This window comes from Rhea americana, unplaced genomic scaffold, assembly GCF_003343005.1.
Source record: "Rhea americana isolate MKP2758 unplaced genomic scaffold, rheAme1 scaffold_146, whole genome shotgun sequence".
In the NCBI taxonomy this organism is placed as follows: Eukaryota; Metazoa; Chordata; class Aves; order Rheiformes; family Rheidae; genus Rhea; species Rhea americana.
In genome coordinates, this window is record NW_028185550.1 from 1,606,178 (window position 1) to 1,628,128 (window position 21,951).

The window sequence follows — 21,951 nt, forward strand, 5'->3', positions numbered from 1 at the left end:
AACTTTTTAAGTATAGACTTACAGAAATGTAAAGTAGATTTTCTGTTGCAGAGAGAATTTTCCATTTTTTAATATCTTCCTTTTCACACTATAACTAGCATAAAAAGCTAAAATTGTTTAAAAAAACTACAACAGCTGTTATTTAGTAATCCAAGAAATACACTTGACTAGTATGGTTGATTGAGCCTCTCTATATATATCGTAGGAGACAAATGCATATTTTTACGGAAATTAAGTTAAGTGCCTAAGACCTTAAGTATTGCTGTTAGGATTGGTGAAGGGCAATACAACACTACATGAAATTGTTTGCAGTTTGGACAGGAGTCRTTGCAAATAGGCTGACTGCTGTCTGATCTGGGAAGTGAGGCAATGTTAACATAACAACGCTTTTAGACTAATGTAATAATGATCTGTATTGCAATTTTTCCTTCTAGGAGACTGAGCTACTAGATATCAGTCTTGTCAAAGATGCCAGATGTGGAAAACATGCCAGAGCACCCAAGGTAGGCCTTTTTGCTGCATGCTTGCTACATGTTACGTTGATTACCTAGGTAAGATAGAAGGAGAATTACACRCAAGAATTACAAAAATTTCCATAGTTCATAAAAAAAAAAAAAAATCCTGTAGTTCATAAAAAATGCTTTATCTTTTCCTCATTTAACAGAGTTTCTCATAAGAAGTTCTGTGATTGCTGAGCTGTTGTTTGGTTCTTTATGGATAATGCTGATGAAAGTTCTGTTCGAAGTGAAYGGACAAGAACTGGGCTTTGCCTAGGGCAACACTTAAACCGACACAAGTCCTGRCTTCCCTGATGGCCAGGAACTGGTAACTGTTTAGCTTCATAGTTGCWTTTTATGCTATATTTTTTACTCCTTTGGTGCCCCTTGATGCCAGAAAGAGTTTTTATAGCTGTCTTCAGAGAGATTGAGGTAAGAGTTCCTTTAGGCCCRCTCTTGCATACTCCTTTGCAGTCTTTAAAGACAATTGGCAGTAGATACGTGTTCTCTGTGGTGTTTTCATTTGARCATGAACTGCACATCAGAGAGAAATCGAGGCGCTCAGCTCTGGAAGCAAGCTTGTRCCTTGGAGAATTGCGGGAGTGATATGAGAAAAGCAGATCTCTCTGGGGTCCTCAAAGTACGGCATTGCTGCTTTTTAGCTGCTCTTGAACGTGTGGGGTTGGAGCAGCCCAAGGGGATGCTTTTCCTGCCCTCGTCTCAGGGGAGGAAAAACGAGCTGGCTCTGAACAGCCTCTGCTCCCTCGCTCTTCCACCCAGCCGTGGCTCCGGGCACGGCCCCGCGAGCTTCTCAGCCTGTGGAGGATACGCGTTAAGAGTAGAAATGGTGGTTTCTCTGTGCCCGAGTATGCCTATAGGTATCTYGGAGGAGACTATTCACATTTAATTTTCAAAGCTTTCCATGTAATGCTGGCAGCATTTTAAAGGCTGAGTTATAATTGAAATGCTACAGAAGTACTTTATGACATCCACATTAATACCAAATGAGTTCACCATGATTAATGGTTCTATGATGAATAGCAATAAAGTATTAACAATGGCTAGAACATTATTTTAAAATGCTATCCACTTTACAGAGGACATTCATGTTCTTCTAACAAAATGTTTTTAGCTAAAATTTATGCATAGCTATTGCTGTGGTGACTTTTATTTATTAGGTTACAAAAAGGCAGTTTTTGTTACCACGTGGTACCGATTTGACAGCAGTGGCATTAAATGAAGGGTATGAGAAAATCTTGACTTTYAGGGTAGTGAAATGTACCACCTGTGCGATTGAGATTGCTTTTTGTCATTGATTTGTGTGGGCAGAATGAAAACAGCACCTGGGTTGGCTGTTGATAGGATCTTGCAAACTGTGTGAAACAAAATGCTCGTTTTGGGGCCAATCATGTCTGTTTTGCTTTGATCCATGTTGTGGACTCTGAGCAAAGCACAGTTAACTGCAGGTGAGTGAGTGTTGCAGAAGCCCCATTTGTGTCACATCCACAGAAGATACGAAGCTCGTGTAGCAGCAGGAAAGCTTGGCTCCAAGTCAAGGAGTAGCAGCTTGTGATTGCATGGGGGTTTCTAGTCTAATCCTTGGTATGTTGGCTCAAGAGAGCGGTGGATAGTTCCTGCATGGGAAAGCAGGAAAGCTTCACACAGCATACAAAGAAGTTACTCACAATCTGTTCCTCGTACTGTTGGAAGTGGAGTGCAGCTGATGGTTATGTTGTGATGGCGCTTGGGAGCTGTGTCCATGAGCACAGCTAGACAGTAGTTTCCTGAGAGCTGCTGAGCATCTTACCCTCTATATAGCACAGTCTGTGGTATGAGCTCCAGGCATGTACTGAACATATACGCTCTGGAGCTTAGCTGCCTTAGAGACAAATRCTTTTTAGTGCCTTGGTACCACTTAACACACATTTATTAGCAGTCCCAGAAGGTAATCTCTTGTGATCTGCTGGGATTATCGTTGACTTGGGAACCTGCTTTCTGTATTAGCCTTGCCAGATGCTAATGACAGCAATCTCCAGGCCGTTGTGCATTCACCCATCTTTCTCTGTTAAACAAAGGTTTTAGGATGTTTTTCTTTTCATGACTTCCTYTCCTTCTGCCCCCAGTAGTTTTGGACAATTTTTGTACAGCATTAAAGGACTTCTACCTTTTTTTTTTTTTAATGTAATTTCAGAATTCTAGTGGGGAGGATTTCATCTGTGTGTTGTTGTTAAAAGCTTACAGAAGTTAATGGGAATCTTTCAACCTTGTTTGTTGTATGTCAGATGTAGTGCTACCTTTTGATAGAAATAAGCACCATCTTTGATAAGCCTTGGCTTTTCTAATAAACAGTTGTAATTCATTTTATTTTATATTAAACTGTAATTTCAATTTAATTAAGGATATCCATAGCAAGCTACCCAGACCTAGTATGTGTGCTGCAACAAAAGGAAGTAATGATTTTAAAAGACTATAAACAGTCATAATTACCAAAAAAAAATCTTTCTTCCCCTTTACTGCCTGGCATGTACACTTCTTTCTTCCCCATAAGCCACATCCACCAGAGGGGACGTTTCTTTGGTTAGCTTGAATAGYTCTTAATCTTGTTGGTGGCTAGAAATGGAAGCTCTTCTTGAGGTGCRTTCAATGTACCTTCTGTACAAGCCATTGGCATTCTTAATTTCTGAAAGAGAAGAGCGCGAAGGGTTTTAAAGCTAGTTTCAGCTTTGTTTGTTGACATTTACTTTTCACAATATTTTGCCCTGTATAAAGACAAGTAACTTTTGTGGTTGTTCTGAATGTTTTTTGTAACGTGTAATGTGTCTTCTAGCCTCTATCACAAGGTAAAACACACTTCCATTTTGGGGATGTTTTCATCAATGAAGGATTAACAGCCAAATACTTTCTTTTTATTTAGATAGTACCTYTCTTCTTCTATTTGACCTTTTACGCTTTGTCCCTAAATCTGTTGAAAATGTGATGCATTTTGCTCCTGTAATTATATCCAAGCTGTAGATTATCTTTTGTAGTGCACTGACGAGGAGACATAGCCTGTGCTGTGGAGAAAGGTGGGTACTAYGAACACTCAAGTGTTTTAGCCCTCCCTGGGCCATACTGCATGTAAGAGGAGTAACAACAGATAAGTTGCACTACTATATGCTTTTCATAAGCTAAAGAAAGAGAGCTCTTTCTTTCTTTCTGGGTTCCCGCTCCACGGGATCTGATTCTTTTTCTGTTCCTTATTATATTTAGCCTCAAAACATTCCTTTAAGGCACACAAATACAGCAATCATCAGTGAGTGCATGGAGGCAAAACAAGGAAGGAACTAGGATCRCCTCAAACTTGATGTGTTCACGTACTAGCTTGCCGCTTTGCAACCTAGTAGTCAACTCTCTTAGTAGTAGTAGTAGGACTAGTAGTAGTCAGCTCTGCTCTGTGCCTTGAGAGCAAGAACATTTCTCTACCTTCTGGGTAGTGATGTCTACTGTAATCTCCTTTGAAATATGTTCCTAATTCTTCCTGTTCCTTGGAGACTTCAGAGCAGCTGCCACTGTTCCAGGTCATGAAGCCAGGTGTAGCAGCAGCTTACAAAAGTGTCTGGGAAAAAAAAAGCTKCTTCCTGAGTAGATCTCAACAATAGTTACTCCAGGGACTTGGAYAGAATTGATTAATGGAGTAGCCTTGCACTAGACCATGCTCCTAAAACTGAGGTCGGTCTTAGAAGGTGATAGGAGTTGTTATGTCTGTGTTCACACTTCAGGGCACTTGTGTCCATTTGTGGCTGTCCCCTGAGAAGTGCTGTTACTGTTGGTATGGCGTCAAGCCTAGAGCCTCACGCCAACTTCTCTGTGTGCCTTCGCCTTTAGCCTTCCCAAATGGTCAGAACTGATTTCATCCGTGGCAGCATCCACTGACTTTTCCAAATAAAGGAAACTCAAGACTGGGAAAATGAGACAAATTCAGGAGACTCTTGCAAATCTCCCTGCTACTTTGAATTTCCAGTTGGCTGGATGCATCCGAAGGACTAATGCAGCCAAAGGAAATACTAGATTTAGGGGGCTAGGTAGAGCATAGGCCCTGTGACTCTTAGGCAGAGTATCAGAATCATTTTAACAGCAGAGGAAGGTGGACACAAAAGTTAAAAGCCTTATCTGTCAAAGTGTTTAACCATCTGTGAATAAACCTGTTTCTTCCTTGGAACATAAGTTTCTAATGATGTAGAAGGGATGTCTTTAGTGGGTACATAAACACTTAACAGTTGTGAGGAAAGAAGATTGTCCTCTGACCCCAAATCACTAAATAATGTACTGAGAAACTTAAATATAGTCTTGTTTTTTTCCATATTTTGTCAGGGATGAGTCCTGTCTTCAGCTGCTATTTTCAGAAACGATAACAGAGTTTTCCATCTAAATGCAATATATATGCAGAGCCTTACCCTTCAGAATAAGGATAACTCTCATACAGTACAGAGCACTGCAGTGGATCTCTAAATGAGAGAGAAATGGAAGTAATGTTCTGAGGAGAATAAAAAAAGACTAATTATATATGTTAGAAAAACTATCTGAATTCAAAACACAATGGAAGTTATACAAAGCGAGGGAATTAGAAGATGATTATCAGAACTGTGGCTTTTTATTAAGTGTTGGAGCCGTTTAGGACAGGAGCGAAAGACCTGTTGAGAACAGATTAACATGCCCTTCTGAAGACGTGGCTGCATAAATTCAGGGCAGCCTTTCTGCGACGTGGAAGGCCTTTTCTCCCGGTTCCCRGGCGGTCGGTCCTCCAGCCGGCAGCAGCAAGGTCAGAGCGTCGGGACGCCGAGGGCTTACATCGTCCAACTTTCYGAAGGCTGAAGAAATTCTGTAAATTGCTGGTTGCGATGAAGCAATTATTTGCTACTTTTTCTCTTGCATAGTGCATTCTCCCAAGCTTTGTTTTGATGTGCAGACCGAGGAAGGGCAGTACTTCCGCTTGTGAAGTTTAATGCAGAGGTCTGTAAAATAAATGCAGACATAGCATGGACAGGAATATATGTCTTTGTATAACGAGACACAGAAATAGCTCTGCATATTCATGTGCCCTCTGCGAGGCGCGGAGGTGCTGCTGCACAAGTGTCCATCTTCCCGAAACAGAGACACGTAGCTAAAGATGTCAGGCAGTACTCAGTATTGGCGAAATGGTTAGGTGGGGAAAAAATTTGTGTTATGCTGTCAGGACTATGAAATTCACACTTTTTACCATCTTGTATTTGCTTCAGCCACTAACAGTTCCTATGGAAACCAAAATCTTAATGCAACTGTGTAAGTGTTTCTAGTAGCAAGAAGAAATATCAGGATGAGTTGGCAGGAATTAGGAAATAACCCCATGGCAAATGTTCACATTTAAAACTTTTTTGAGGTGTTTGATTATTATGTTTTCCCTCAAAGATATCATAAATCATGCAACAGGAAATGGATTTTTTAAAATGACGTATACAGCCTGGAACCTGCAGGAGACTGAACGATCCCATCGTTCGTCATTTAAATGCCAAAATATTCGTAGGGCATAGTCCCCAGTYTGAAAGACATTCTTAGCTCCCCTGCCCTGAATTTTATCACTTTGAGAAGAAAGCTTTGCAGAGAATAATAATTAAGCCTCTTTAATATCAGAGGTTTACCAAGGCCTCAACTATAACAGTATTCTCAGCAGTCTTTCTGTATTTGGTGGCTTTTCCTGAAATCCTCAAATTTTAGAGCAAGATGATTTCAGGCATATCTCAGCTTTGATTTAAAAATATGCTGTCTTTCCCCACTGCAAAGAGTATGCTAATTTATGACATATTTATAGAGAAAAAATGACATCCATGAACTAAATGGGTTCAAAAGCTGAAAGTAAAACTGAAGAAAGGTCTAAATAATTATTTCAACTTGAAAATCTGATATTTTCAGGGAAGTGGGACGTGCAAGTCTTCATATTTGCATTTTYAGAGGTATGAAGACTGCTGTTTTCTGAGCCTAATTCTGTAATCTCTTATACTGATTTAGAATTTTCCTGACATTTAGGTAAAATTTTCTGCCGATAGATAAGACTGTTGTCTGTTAAGTTTGCAAATAATCTCTTCTTTTTTTGTCTTAAGTGTATTACTTGAATTCATAAATACAGATGATAAAGAACGCTCTTGAACCCAGTCCAAGCACACGTAGGCAAATAAACAAATCACAGATAACACTTGGTTGGTTGACCTCTGAAGAAGGCTATAATTTCTGTTTGCCAATCCAATGACAGGAGCCTATCAAAATAAACAAAAATCAATCACTGAATTTCCTTATGGTATTTGAAGTTCTATTTTTACTGGCAGTCCTGTATTCTGTGGTGAGATTGTTTGGTTTTTTCTTTCATCAAAGCACAAAGGAGGCCTCTGTCATTTTTATTATATTTGAAAACTGAGTGGTGGTTCATTTATGACAAAGCCTGAGCTAGGGCAATTATGTTGTCTTTAATAAACTTTTCTGATTAGACTGTGTGCAGGAAAAGGCAGGTAGATTGTTTGGGTGTGTGTGTTTTTTTTTTTTTTTTCCTTTTTTTTTTTTTTTTCTTCCAGTCTATAAATTGTCTGGGAAGGTCTGCTGCCTACCTGGGTTGCATAGGAGAGTAGCAGACCTGCCTTTGCAGCACGAGATTGCTGGCACGCTGCCTGTCTAAAATGCTGCTATGGCTGTTATTTTTATCTGCTGATAAACGCATGGCACTTTCCCTTCAACCACCTTGTTTTAAATTAGAAACCCTAATGTAAATTACACCTAAGCAATGTTCTATTGCTGCTAAATTTTTTTTTTTAAAAAAAGACACATGCACACAACTCGCCTTCTTCCCACCAAAACTCATCTGATTTGACTCATCTTAGATAGAACAATAACATTCCCCCCCCCCCCAAAAAAAAAGAACCCAAACCCGTAAGCCCCTAAATATTTTGTTGTTGTTCTGCATCACTGCTTTGTTTCACATCGGCAGTGATTAAATTCTGTGGACATTTTCTCTAGGTTGTGGCATTTTATTAACAAAAGTTAAGATTGAGCAGTTTGACGTTCTGCAGGAGGAAACATCTCACCACTACCCATAGTCAAGCAGGTTACACGGCAGGGGGGGGGGGAAGAAGGCAAATTGTGGTGTTGCTGGGAGGCTTTTGAAGTTTTTTCCTCCTGATCTGGAGATGTTAAGCCCTTGGGGAAAGGTCTCATCCTCAGAGTGAGGTAAGGGAACGTGGAGGGGAGCTCTGTGCTCCTCCATGCCCTGGAGAGCATTGACCTGTGGGACAAGGTCCACGCCTGTGGGAAAGCAGAGCAGAGCAGAGCAAAGGTTCCTCAAGAGGCACCCGGCGCTTGGGGCGTTTGCTGGCGGTGAAGCAGCCCGGTCTGCCTCCGGGGTAGTTTGCGGGGCCGCTCGTGCCGAGGGCTGCAGCCAGCTCGGAGATCCCTTTGCACCCCCCGAGTGGCCCAGACCGAGGTGGCCTTGTGCAGCCCTCTGCTCCCCCAGGGCTGGGACCTCTCGTGAAGCTGGTTTCAGCTGTAAAACCTCCCTCTGGCTCCTCGCCGCTCAGCCTCAGTATTTGCAAACGTTCATAACAAGATAGAAGGAAARTTTTTTTTATTTATTTTTTTCTCCCCTCCCCTGCTCACTCGCTGTTTCAGTGAGCTTTGTGTGCTGCTTGGTTTTACATTTTCTGTTGTTATCTTTGTAAAACATATGTTTTATTTTTTTACTCTATGCTTTCATGCCAAAGTGCGTAACAACAAAATCTGTTTTTAAGGGCATAAGTATTTTATGAATGTGAGTTCACAAATTCACATTTAAATTTTAAAAGGCAGGTTAGGACCCTGCCCAGTTAAACATGCAGTATTTCTGGGTTGCTAAGAACCCCAGCAAGCATCAATAAACCTGCATTTTAAATGCTGTTTCCAGGCATGGCTTTGAACAAATGAGGCAGGTCTGCCCCCGTTTTAAATAACGGTAAAGCTCTGACARGTCTGAACTACGTTTTTTTAATAGCTCCCAAGAGATTTTAATTTTTTTTTAGGGCAACATGAAGTTATCTAAGAGGTTGGGTTAGCGAAGCTAAGGTGTTAATACTAAGAGTGCCCAGTGTGTTCATGTCCACGCATCGCCTCTTGACTTGCACTAAGATCACGACGCCTTGGGAAAACTCAGGCCTTTTCTTTTCCCCTCCCTTCGCACCATACCCAACAGAACGAGCTTGTGCTTCATTAGTAGGGCTCCTAAGTGCTACACGATTAATAATAATAATAATAAAAGTCGCTTTTCCTAAAGAATGCTGCATATAGCCTCAGTCACGAGCGCGTATTAGTCCTTCCTTCTGAGCGATGATCTCCATCTAGAAATAGTTTCTAACTACTGAAGCGTATGTTTTAGCACAAGTCTGGAGCTGCGTGTGCACTGAGGGATCTGCTGGCAGTGGGACACCCTCGAGCTTCAGGGGTGATAGGATGGAGTCAAAGGAACAAAATCCAACGAAAATGGCAACRCAGGAACTTTATTGCGCCGTTGTAAGAACAAAAGATTAAAACTTCCCCATTTTATTAGTACTTGRCTTAGTATGTTCCTGACAGCTGAGCATAACTGGCTGTAAACGTACACATTGGTATGATAGCCAGGACAGATGTCTAAGGAAAAAGTAACGTGAAGAAACCGAAGACTCTGCAGTTGGCTCTCGAGGCTAAAACTTTGATCGTGTAATTTATCGCCCCTACTGAAARTGATCTTGGTTTTGTCACTTGTGGCTTTTCAGTCTATTTGTTAGTGTCCCAAAGCATGCCTGCRCCTGTAGAAAAGCCCAGCGCAGTATCAGCATCAGCTGTGCTGCTGTTTCTTAGAGGGATACAGGCGTCCTCCAAAAAGAGAGACTGAAGTATCTTGACTTCCCTTGGAAGTGCGAAAGGGAAGCAGCAGGCGTCCTGCTTGGTTGACAGGCCTCCCTCAGTCTTGCCGGGAAGCRCTTTATTAGCGATGTGCAAGGGGGGTGTAGAAGAGAGTCAGCTACAGGTAAGGTGAAGACAAGTTTTGCTGGACACCGAAGGTGCCGCTAAGCGTGCTTAGAGGCAACTCTTTATGGCCTGGTTCAAAGTCCGGTAGAGTGATTCCGAGTGCTGTTGTCCAGCACAGAGGTGGCTGCTTTGCCCAGTGGGGACTACGGTTTGGGYGGGAAAGCGGGAACTGTTTGGAATCAGCTAAACAGACTGTATGGAAATAGCTAAGAGTCCACGTGAATTAAAAAAACAGCAGGAAACTGTGGCTTTTTCTTATGCAATGATATCAGAATAGTCATGACGAGTACATGTTACCATTTTCCAAAGGACCAAGTAGGCCTACTCACTAAAATAAGACTTTTACGGAATTTTAGAATCTTTTTGTATAGAATGTAGAACGTTAAAAAGGATCATTGCTGTTTTGGACTATACATCTTAGATCCCCTCCTGAGATATTTCATATCTTCATAATTAACATGAGAAAATACTTTAGGAGAGTAAGATATTCTATATGGAATATAGAATTCTATTCTATTCTATATGCACTCTAGTGTTGGATGTTTTTCCTTGTCAAGGTGTTGCTTCTTTCAGATAGATCCTGAACTCAGAGTATGGTTCTTACGCCAGTGTCGTGAAACGCTTTCCCTTTGCTCCAGTCTGCCATGGCTGTGTAAGAACGTGGAGGCAGATGCATGCTAATATATGTGGGTTTTGGTTTTTTATACTGTGGGAGATTTCTGAAAGAAAGATTTTCTTTTTAATTATAAACAGAATTGTGTTACCTGCTAAGGCATGTGAGTGCTTATTTGTAAATAAAGAYGGTAATATTTGTGCAGTGATAACAAAATACCTTGTAGACATATTGAGCATAAATTCCCTGTCTCTGGCTTTCTCAGCTTGCTTCACAGCCTCATCCTAGTGATATAAAAGATTATCAGTTGTTGCTGCTAGGGATTTTGGAGCCGGGGCTTCCGTGGCCCTCTTCCCCTCTGCTCCGTGCCTGGGGTGTTAACAAGCTGTCCACAGGGACTGTTCCTGCAAAACGGATGGCACGGTGATGTTCACTGGTACACAAAGCAGAGCAAAATAATTATGCTATTGATATGTCAATGCTAAAAGAATATTCTCTGAGGGCCCTAGGTTTGCTTACTGCACTTTCAGCCATTGGTTTCAATGGGTGTCTCACTGGAAGGAAGCGCAGTGTGCTCCTGATAAAAACTGCCATGCGTTAAAATTGATTTATACTTCATTTAGCAATGCTTTTCTATCTATCAAGTGTGTTCGGACATACCCTTCCCAAGGAAGAGCATTTCCATCGCTACAGAGTTAATGGGYGGAAGTGCCACGGGCCTTCGGCGGTGTGGGCGATCTGCGCTAGCGGCGAATACGAACTGGGTAACGGGACATTTTCTGAGTGTGGGTCTTCTCTCTTGCCTGGTGGCTTGCGCTGGAAGGATGCGCTGTTGTGTGCTTGGGGAGAGTCTGTTTAGCATTCCATGAAAAATGACCCTAAATGAGAAAAATCAGGGCTTGCCTCCTCTTGAGAAGTTTCATCTGCTGAGAAATCCAGTGCACGAATGTGTGTGTTATTTCTGTTGAACATAAGTAATCTGATGAGAAGTGTGTGAAAGTAGGTGAATTAAATTTTTTCAGAACTTGCCTCTGTGCTAGGGTATATACAGGAATTTCCTTGCACTGAAGGGTTAAAGGGTATGATTTGGATCCCAGCTCTTTGTTGGATATGTTGTTCCCCATTTCATGCCTCTAATGTGTAGTTTCAATTATTGGCCAGCCTAGAAATGTGGGGATCTTCCTAAAAATGTACCAGAAAGCTCTGGGATCACAGTGTGTCCTAGAAAAAATGTGCAGAAATTACTTGAGCGGAGTCAGTGCTGATCTTAAGCTACAGTCACTTTAGCTCTATTTTTAGTCCATACAACAGTCTTGATTGAAKTGCAAAGCAGAAAAAAATGTATATGATTGTAAATTATAGTAATCTGTTAAAATGAAGGTTCACTCACAAGGTTGATTGCATGTGGTTTATGTTGTTAGCTTCTGAGTTACATTGTTTAACCTGGGGGATTTGGATAAATTAATTGGATAAATTTATTAGATAAATTAATTTGGATAAATTTCTTGAGAGCAGAAATATCCTTGGCTGGGAACTGTAAGGGAGTTCTTAGCTAAGGTGTTTGCAAAATGCGTTTTCTTTGTTGCTTCTTGGAATTAAAATGACCTTGCAAATTTTCAATATCAAAATAGGCCTAGGTGGTAGCAGATTTTTTTTCCGTGCCGTTGTGCATTATCTCTGTGACTGCCTTCAGTTGCTATTAAGAGATACTGACAATTTTCCAAATGAGAGATTTCTCCTGATTGTTATTCACCGTAACGCCTGTTCCTGCAAAGAGAACTCGGATTTTCCTCTCGGTTCTATGGCAGATCCTAAAACAGGTGTTAATGTAACTTGGAAATACTAACGTGATAATCTGAGTTACATGAATTTAACTATTTCTACAAGGGTCAATAACCTGCACTGACAAACGAATGTGGTAGCGAAGCCAGCAAGGGTGTATTGCTGGTGGTTAGCACCAGTTCGTAGGCAATGAGCTGGGCTGGTATGGGCCACGTTGCAGGGCCTTTGCTTTGAATTTTTCCTTTGCTTCCAGGAAAGTTATATCTGGTCGTGGTCTAAGGACAGCGTTACACGCTATAGCTTATTGCAAGTGGCAAGTTACTGGATTTTTTTAGAATAGGTCGGAGGAAATGAGACCTTTCTGTAGTTTCCAAATACAGTTTTTTTTTTTTTTTTTTAACCAGCTCAATGATTTTTGTAGCAAATTTTGTGCTAGAAAGATCCAGGACCTTAGGGGAGCTRTACTGATTGAAGGTCTGACTTGCAGTGCATCTGATGCTCTTTTTTCTTTATTGAAAAGTGCTGTATTTTATAGTACCGTAACTGAACTCACAGAAAGATTTTTGTTTTTATTGCCCTCAGAGTTAACTTCCTTCTTTCAAGCTGAATCAAAATATGAAAAAAAAAATTGTATGAGAAGCCATATGCTGCAGTTGTGAATGTTTTATATAAACTGATTCAAAATAATGTTGGCTAGTGAAGTGGCATGAGTAGAGCAGTTATGCTAGGTTGAGTTATAATACAAAAGGAGAAGGACATCAAATTCATCTCACAAATAACGGTAGGAATAACCCATTGRGGGCAATGGGAATTTTGGGTTTTGTGGAGAGGAAGATTCACTTTATTTTGCTGCAGGGCAAAACCAGCATATTTTCTGTAATACATTTTCTGTGATATGGTTTTGGTAAAACATTATAAAACACAAAATGGTCATTTGGCAATTTGAGAAGGACAGCTGATTTCAGCTAACCTAATTAGTCCAGTTTTACTACGTTTTGCCTTGATAGGGAAAACAAAACCCTTCTTGTCCTTCCTCTCCGAGCTGGCTCTAGGGCTGCGTAGAGACTGCTTCTGCTGTGCACAGGAGGAGCAAGCCTGGAGCTCCAGGCCCTGTGATCTTTTCTCCTTCCTATCTTTGTGTGGGCGTGCACAACACTGTGGCTTTGCAGGGAAGCGTCATCTTTGTCTCCACAAATACTTACATCTGCCAGTTTCTCATGTCGATAGAAAGTCTTTCTTCATGGCACTGGTCTGTTGCTACTGGTGTGAACATGCAAGTTGCCAGGACCTGGCTGGTGGGAGGAAGAGGGGAGAGGAGGATGGTTATGGGCCAGAGCTTGACTTTCACAAGCGAGTGCAGGACCATCATTTGCAGAACTGCTGCTGAGATTTGGGTTCGCTTGGTTTTAGCAGAAAGAAGAGGAGAATGCATTTCAGGGTTACTTTAGTATTAACCCCATGCATGGTGGGCCGTGGAGGCCAGGAAGTCCTCTCCCTTTTCCCTTGCCATGGTCTTTTCCTGGGGCACCTCAGGAGGTGAGATCCCTGCTTGCTGCTGGTGATGAAGTGCACTGCTCCATCGGTCGGCACTGACCAGCCGTAGTCTGTGGACTGATTCTGCACCTCAGCAGTGTGAATCCAGATATCTTCACTGTGGAGGTGACAATAGAGTCATTTTAATATAAACTGCAGTAGTTTAGGTTGAAATAAGTTTTGCCCTCATCCCTGGTCATACGAGAACATCAGACTCTTGGAGGTGGCATCCATTTGATTTGCTAAAGCTGTGGTATTTCTACTTGATTGCAAATCATCRTAACTGACATATTAAACATTGCATCATGTTCCCCACTGTAGTCAAAGTGGTGACACTTCTGCAGAGGAATTATTAATTCAGAGGAATTATTACTGTTGTAAATTATTTTAGGAAATGTTGAATGTAATCTAGCTCATTTTTAAGACACTGATACATTTGTAGCAGTATTTCAATTGGAGAAACTAAATTTCTTTTTTATACAGTATTCTCTAGATCCTGTGAAAGTCAGTGAAGTATGAATCTGTGTGAAATAATGGGATTATTTAACTATTACTTGCAAAATAATAGAAAGCTGTGCTAACTCTAACYTAAATCCATGTGTCCACTTTTGGGCAGGGGGAACAGAAGGATGGATTTCATGCTCACTTGTGCCATGTAGATAGTTGTTTGTAAAACCAAGTAGGCTTAGAGTGTTGTGTTTGTAGTGTGCTTTAAAGCTAGAGCTTATTTATATCAATTGTCAGAAATGAGAGTCCTTGTGTAAAGCCAAAATCTATTTATGGGGCTCTGCTATCTGTATTTGCCAAGTGTTTTTCAGTTTCCTTGATGGCAGAGTGAGCCCACCTGCAAAATAAATTAAATGCTTTCTTGCTGAGAGTGCAAGCATAGGCAAAGGCTCTAAGGCTCCCTTTATTGCTTTCATGTCTTTGCTCCTTCTTTCCTGCAATTTGCAGGGGGATTGAATTTTGTTTGGTTTTAGGAAGTAGAGGACTTAGAAATGTCCCTAGGAAATGAAGAGGCAGATCACCAAAGGGAAAGAAAAAAAGAAGCTGTACTTCAGTGTTACTTAGTCTTGAGGTATTTGGTGATGCTCTTTAGAGTCACATCATCCAGAGTTAGTTGATTGGCTTACTTTTAATTTTTACTTCAAATGTAAGTTTTTAGCTTTAAAACCTAACGTGAGTGAGCTCTGCACATCTAGAATCACTGTCTTGTAAACCATTCTGGCCAATGATTAGTTATTTCAAGTTATAACAAAAAGAAATGTTGGCACGTTGCAAAAAAATGAGCTGACTTGTCACTTCATGTGTATCTAAGATAAAATAATAAACAAAATAAGAACAAAACTGCTAATAATAGAAACTATGACTGAGAAAAAAACACGATGGCTTGTTTTGCTTGAAAAACTTTCCATTCTTGCAATGAAGAGAGGAACGGTGTGGGCCTTGGTTGACAGTGGWTTTAAATGCTTTCGTAAACACTGGAATGGTAGGGCTGAATGCTGGCTAGGCACACCGAGTGCGGAAAGTCTCATTAATAATTCAACATTTTTTTTTATTTTCAGTATAATTTGATGTGTCTGTTGATTTCTTTGTATATATACATTATAAGCTTAATTAAAAGCTTTTGAGTCTGCTTGTGTTTTAACAAGCATAGAATAAATTATATTTCCGAAGCATGAGATTGCTAAAAAATACTCATAAATTTTTTTGTTGATTTTGTTCAATTCAAACAGCATCACAGGAGAGATTTAGAGGAAAAATTCTGTACTTTAGAAGAGATAGCTATTTAAGCTCATTAATTTAAATGCGTTGCAAATATTTCTGCTTATTTTCTCCTTCGGAATATTTGAGGTTATTGAAAAATTGTTTGCTTTGGGTAGACTAAAGATACAGTTTCATATTAAAGTAATTATGAGTAGTTTAATTCAGAAATTGTTGTTATCTACATATTCTTATTCTTTACATTTTCATAGGTATTATATCCAGGGGTACTGTTACAAAGCATGAGCTGAACTGTCTAAAATGTAGTCTTTTAGAACTGAGGGAAATGTTTTAATGTGCCTCACTTCTGTAATTTTTTCTTTCTTTTCCTAGAATAGGAGAAAAGATGGGTTGGGATCACATGCCTACTTTGGTGGAAGTGAAATGTCAGTTTATGACTGAAATTACTGTGGAGAGCCAGCAGAAGACCCGTGACAGCACATCAACTTTTAATGACTAGTAGCTAGGGGAGACGAAACACGTGAAGAAAGGTAGTGCAGCCTGAAGCACCAAACTGCATGCCAGGGACTGTAAGCAGGAGCTCTGCACCCTGGACTGGGGGAGGTGAAGCCCACCGTGCCTGTAACAGGGAGACAGGTTGTACTGTCAGGAGGAACATTCACGTCAAATTTGCTTTTCCTCTTTTTGAAATAGGCTCCAAACAGTCYTTGCGAGCGTCAGCTAGCTGTGGCGATCCCAAGAGCAGAGGCAGAGGTCCAAACTCACATTTAAGACACAGTAACTTGGCATAAACCAGGGCACTGAAAGGAGTCGCCTTAGCCCACTGCTTTTTGGCCACTTATTTTCAGCCCTGCACCATGACCTTCTTGTCGCAACTGTTGGTAAACCATGGGATACCCTGAGTTCGAGAACACACATTGCTGAAAGCTGGATGCTTTTTGCCCACTTAGAGTCATTTTTGGTTTGCTCAGTTCCCCAATACTTCTTGCTGTGCAGCTGCACGAATGGCTGTGTTGGCACGGAGGAAGTGCAGCCCTGGGGCCGGGGAGACAGCAGAGGATGACAAGAGGCAGAGACAACTTCTCTGAGTAGCATTCAGGTGGGAATTTATGGAGACAGAGCCAAAGCACACACATTGGGGAATTTTAGCAGTGTTATTTAGTTACTGCTGGGAGACAGCTAAGCCAAGAAAAAGTGAACTAGTCAACAGTGAATAAAACTGATACTTTTTATTACAGATAAATATTTCCTCTTCTACTGTTTCTATAGTACTACAGTCTCTACTGTTTTACTTCTAGCTAGAATCAAAACATTTACTTATTTCCTGGAAGTGGTTGATAATGCCACATGAAGAACCTTCTATTGTAGATTTCTCTCTGTATCATTCCATCTATCTAGATCCAAGCAGACAAAATGTTTATGCTTAGAATGGTTGCACTGTTAGTGAATTTCTCCGTAATTCTTTTAAAAAGTGTTCTAGTGGTTAGTTTTGCTTCTTGGAAATTGAATGTGAAATCGCTATAGAACAGCTCAGTTCAAAAGATAGACAGCCCACATCACTACATGTCTTTGGTTGGGCTTGTGCATTAACCTCTAATCAGTTTAAGTAAGGTTTATGATCTGTTTACAATTCCATTTCTTTATCTATAGCATTTTTCTTGGAAGAATAAGCTATGTTTGACAGTGCACGTTGTGTTTGGGAAATAAAATCAAATTTGTTTGATCCTAGAAAGCTGGCCCATGTTCTATTAATGAAAAACCTCATGTCATACTGCCATCCAAATTATGCAGYAGGAAGGACCACTAACCATCAATCATCTCTTTAAGCACATGTTATATAGTTAAAGATAGGAAGGTGTTTTCCTATAGATAGGAAGATGCATATAAACAGATCGCATGACCTCCTGGTAGTCCAGTCTGCTCCTACATGGTATTACTATCTAATTTCAAATATTTTCCTATTTTTCTTGGTATATTTAAAGGCTAGAGAATTTTTACCGATTAAAGAGATGACTTACATAAAGTGAAAGAATGGTACATTATCTGCAATTCTATAAAAGTAGCCTTTTTACTCTGCTTCATAAACTGCCGGCTAGCAGATGTGGTATAAAGAATGTTTCCAAATGTGTATGTTTTGTATAAAAGCCAAGGAGCAGAACAGATATTATTTTGGGATCTATGCCCATTGCAATTTTACAGTAGTAACTAGTTCAGACAATACCTTCAATATCTGTTTGTTTTTTTTGCAGTGGAGTAGGGATAGAGTGGATATTGTCAAATTGGAGAAAAACGTTGAGAAGTAGCATACTTACCTGCTTTACCTAAGTATTTCTTCTCCCCTGCAATTTATTGACAACCTTTCAAATCCTTTCCAAGATTACATTTCTTTAATTCTATGAATATATATTTTTTAAAAGCTCAAATTTACTTTTCTTATCATAGAATCGGTAAGGTTGGAAGGGACCTCTGGAGATCATCTAGTCCAACCTCCCYGCTCAAGCCGGGTCACCTAGAGCAKGKTAGACAGGGTTGCRKCCAGGCRGGCCTTGAAGTTCTCCAGAGAAGGAGACTCCACAACCTCTCTGGGCAACCTGKKCCAGTGCTCYGTCACTCTCACAGKGAAGAAATTCCCCYTCAMGTTCAGGCRGAACTWCCTGTGCTTCAATTTSTGCCCATTGCCTCTTGTCCTGTCACTTGGGTCAACTGAAAAGAGTTTGTCCCCATCCCCTTGACACCCTCCCTTCAAGTATGTTATAGGAGAGAGTACTTCTAGTCATAAGTAAAATKTCTAGATTGGAACAGTAAATTCAAAAGTAATGACCTACAGTARAGCTTAATTCAGTCACCAGTAGGGAACTTACATAACATCTCATAATTTCCCATAAATCTGGGAGAAAAATCTGGACAGCCTCATCACATTAAATACACATGCTGTTTTTTTGTTTTTTTTTTCTTTTTTAATTCCTTAACCTGAAATAATTCAATCTAATTGTGCAACTCTGAATCACCAGATACATTTTCTTTGAACAAGAGAGCTTGTTGTTAACTGTTAGAGTCCAGGAAACATGAGACAAGGCAGCTGAAAGTTTCTGAAACTGGATCTAGGAGTCCTGGTGGACAACAAGCTGACCGTGAGCCGGTAACGTGTGCTTGTGGCAAAGGCGGGCAGTGGTATGTTGGGCTGCATTAGGCAGAGCGTTGCCAGCAGGTCGAGGGAGGTGAACCTTCTCCTGTATTCAGCACTGGTGAGGCCACAGTACATCTGGAGTACKAGGTTAAGGTCCAGGCTCTCTGGTGTAAAAGAGAGACCCTGGTGAGTGACCAGGGCAAGTCCAGCAAAGGGCTGCTAAGATGATGAAGGGACTGGAGCATCTCTYGTATGAGGAGAGACTGTGAGAGCTGGGCCTGTTCATCCTGGAGAAGGGAAGACTGAGGTGAGGGTCTTAGGRATGGGTTTCAGTATCTGAAGGGAGGGTAGTAGGAGGATGAGGCCAGACTCCTTTTCAGTGGTTTCCAATGACAGGACAAGGGGCAGTGGGCACAAACTGAAACACAGAAAGTTCAGTCTGCATGTAAAGAAAAACTTCTTTACTGTGAGAGGGACTGAGCACTGGTTGCCTAGAGAGGTTGTGGAGTCTCCATCCTTGGAGATATCTGAAAGCCATCTGAATAAGATCCTGGGCAATGTGCTTTAGGTGACCCTGATGTCTGAGCAGGAGGGGTTGGACTAGATGATCTCCAGAGGTCCCTGCCAACCTCARCCRTTCTGCAATTCTGTGACACAGCTAGAACTGTGAACTTCTTGCTGTGTACATGTTTGATATTTGAAAATGTGCAACTGATGTGACTGAATTACCGCTGTTGGTTTGTCTTACTCCTTGGCTTTCCTTTCTTAATTATTTAATATCAGACAAAGACATATTGGAAAGAAACAACCTTTAGAAAGGCAGTTTCCCAARACAGTGCCTGCCACAGGAAAGCTGGAGTTAATATTCTAGTCCTATCATCTAGTTATGATGATTTACAGTAGTGGAAGATAAGTAAATGATGCAGTGCTTCACTTTATGACATTGATGAAATGAACTTTGTGCAAAGTTTATATGTCAGTTTATCAAGAATGTTAAATGTCCGGATATCGCTTTTTCCTAATTGCCCTTTTCTTATTACTTAGTTCCTTTTTGGGAAGTGATTTTAATGTTGGGATGCTAGTTCTTCCTGCTTAAAAGAAAATGACAAGGAAGAGGCAGAACTCAATTGTATTTTTGGGGGAAGGAAGTTGAGTATTTGAGTGAAACAGATTGGAGAGAAATTATTGACAGGATAGAAAACTCAGTTTTAAAATCATCAGCCTGTAAAGTCTCCCCTTGTAGCCCTGTTGCGTTCGTTCTCGTGCCCACCTGCAGCTGGYGCGATCCCCTGCCGTGGAGCTGCAGGCTTTGCAGAGGTCTCTACAGGCATAGAGCAGAAGACGGTTCCTTCGCACTGGCCGCCCTTCCTTATCAGTCAGGACGACGCTCCTTTCCTGTGCAAGATTCCAAGTCTTTTTAATAAGCTATTTGATTTGAGCTGTAATAACTAAACCAAGATGATGAGATGAAGATATTGAGCGGGGCACTGGCTGACGACGCCGTGCCCCACGCCTGCAGGTCCAGGTGGGGCACGCTGAGGGGGTCTGCCTGCARGCGCTCAGCGCTGCCTGGGCATCTGTGCAGGCGTTCCCCTTTCGTATCGCTGCGCGGCCGCTGGCTGAGGATGCCGTTAATTAAACAGGGGCTCTCAACCCGCGGCAGGATGTGCGACCAAATGCTAATTGAGCAGGAAGTAACGGCAGTGGGAGAGCTTGTGTAGAGGACAACGTCAGGAGGTTACGTCCCTTGGCAGGAACAGAAATCGCCGAGTGCTGAAACTTGAAAACCTGATCGAGCTGTCAAGAAGYGGGTGGGATTTGAAGGCCGACACGTGACGTTTTGATTTACAGGGACTGAGAGGAGGAGGAGGAGGAGGAAGAAGCAGTCCTTTCCTCTGGAAACGAGGCCAGCTCGGTGCTGCTGGTTTGCAGCTAGAGAATACGGAAGGTGCAGGTGGTGCCGGTTCCCGCCCCGCGCGGGGTTTGCTGGATCGCGAGCAGCAGTTTCTCGCCGTGAGGTTAGCACTTGCGTGTTTCAAAAGCAAGGGGAACGCAAAACACCATCCGTTTGGAGCGCGCTGGCGTTTCCTCCCCCATCTTCCCCCCACCACGGTCCGTCGGCCTCCCAGTGCGATTCTCTCCTAGAACTTTGGGCTTTCGTGCCTAGAAATCTAGTTTTAAAATACTACTAGGTTGATGAGTAAGTGCTTCATTGTTTTGTTTGATTTCAAAACACTGTTTCTTCCTTACTGATTTTTTTATTTCATGGTTGGTGTTTTAATGCAAAGGTCTTTCTCAAGATTTACAAGCAAACAGTCAAAGTTTATAGTGGAAGTTTGGATAAGCAGCTGAGCTACAGACTCTAGATAACATTAGTGCTTACAAATCAGCTTCATGTTGTTTCTGAGCCATCATGCCAGCTAGTAGAATTTAGCTCATGAAAAAATATTTAGCAGAAATCAGAGCATGACTAATACTCTGTGGGAAAGATTTGTGCAAACAAAAATGGCCAGAGGAATTTGGGTCTATAACATAATATTTAAAAGAATAAAATCCAAAGTTAGTCAGTTATATCACATAATCCTTTCCCTAAGGAATAGTAGTATATTAAAAGAGGAAAATAGCCTTTGTAAAAAAAAAAAAAAAAATCAGTGACCAAAATTCTGCCTATTGGAAACATCTACAGGGAATGTATTTTTTGAATTGTATTATCTAGTCATTCAAGCTGCTTTATTCCAGTTAAACAAAACCAGACAGGCTGTAAGCAGATTATTAAGATATTCTACAATTAAAGAAAACTCTTGGAAACACAAACTATTATTTCARTTTCATATGTTCCCAGTTCAACTTTGTGTGCTAGCACAACTGTGTATAAACTAAGCATTTTAAACATTTGAATTACACAAGACCTAAATAACTGGTATACAGCAGTGATTTATTCAAGATTTAACTTAAGCATCAGAATAAAGTTGCCATCTATTAAATTAAATTAAGCAGTGGGAGTTTGAAATTATTCAGCATCTAGGCAGGAACACTCAGCATTTCCCCCAATCAATCTTTTAGTAGTCACAAGCAGCAGAGATTCTGCAAATAAATTCCTTGTATCACAGAGGTGTTAGCTTTATATCATGTATTATGAGGCGGTAGGACACAGAAGGTTGTATGAATTCTCCAGTTACAGATTTTGCATCCAGCACTGTGACTTCTTTTTGAGTGGAGACAATAGATTGTGACATGGAAATAGATTGCCACTGCCACACAAGAATAATTATTTAAAAACTCTAACAACAAAAGTTGAACAGAAGATGCTATAAGCAGTGTCAGTAATAAAGAACAATCACAAGAAKCCATGTATAGACCACATAAGAGGTACATTTAAAAGACCAGTACAGTTCAACTCTCGTTGCATTTGCAGACATAAGAGACAGTGAAGGAAATTCTTCAGAAAATTTCAAGAGGAATAGTGAGTGATCAGCTAATGCTTTCAGACATCTGCTTTTGTTACGGAGGTAACMCTAAGGAGCAAAGAAAACATGCTTATGACACAGCAAAGGATGAGGTGATATTTCTCATCTCTTTGTGAAAGGATGTATTTCAAATAATTTTTCTGAAAAGATTATCGATTATTATTGTGTAAT

The 21,951-nt window shown here is 40.9% G+C and overlaps 1 protein-coding gene across 1 annotated transcript in view; it reads left to right on the forward strand.

Moving 5' to 3' along the window:
• Positions 1-21,951, forward strand: part of PLCB1 (phospholipase C beta 1) — a 416,514-nt gene that overhangs the window by 103,013 nt on the left and 291,550 nt on the right. The window contains exon 3 of the mRNA XM_085299181.1: positions 435-503. Within this exon, the coding sequence (XP_085155307.1) occupies positions 435-503 (69 nt within the window). The remainder of the gene's footprint in view (positions 1-434; positions 504-21,951) is intronic.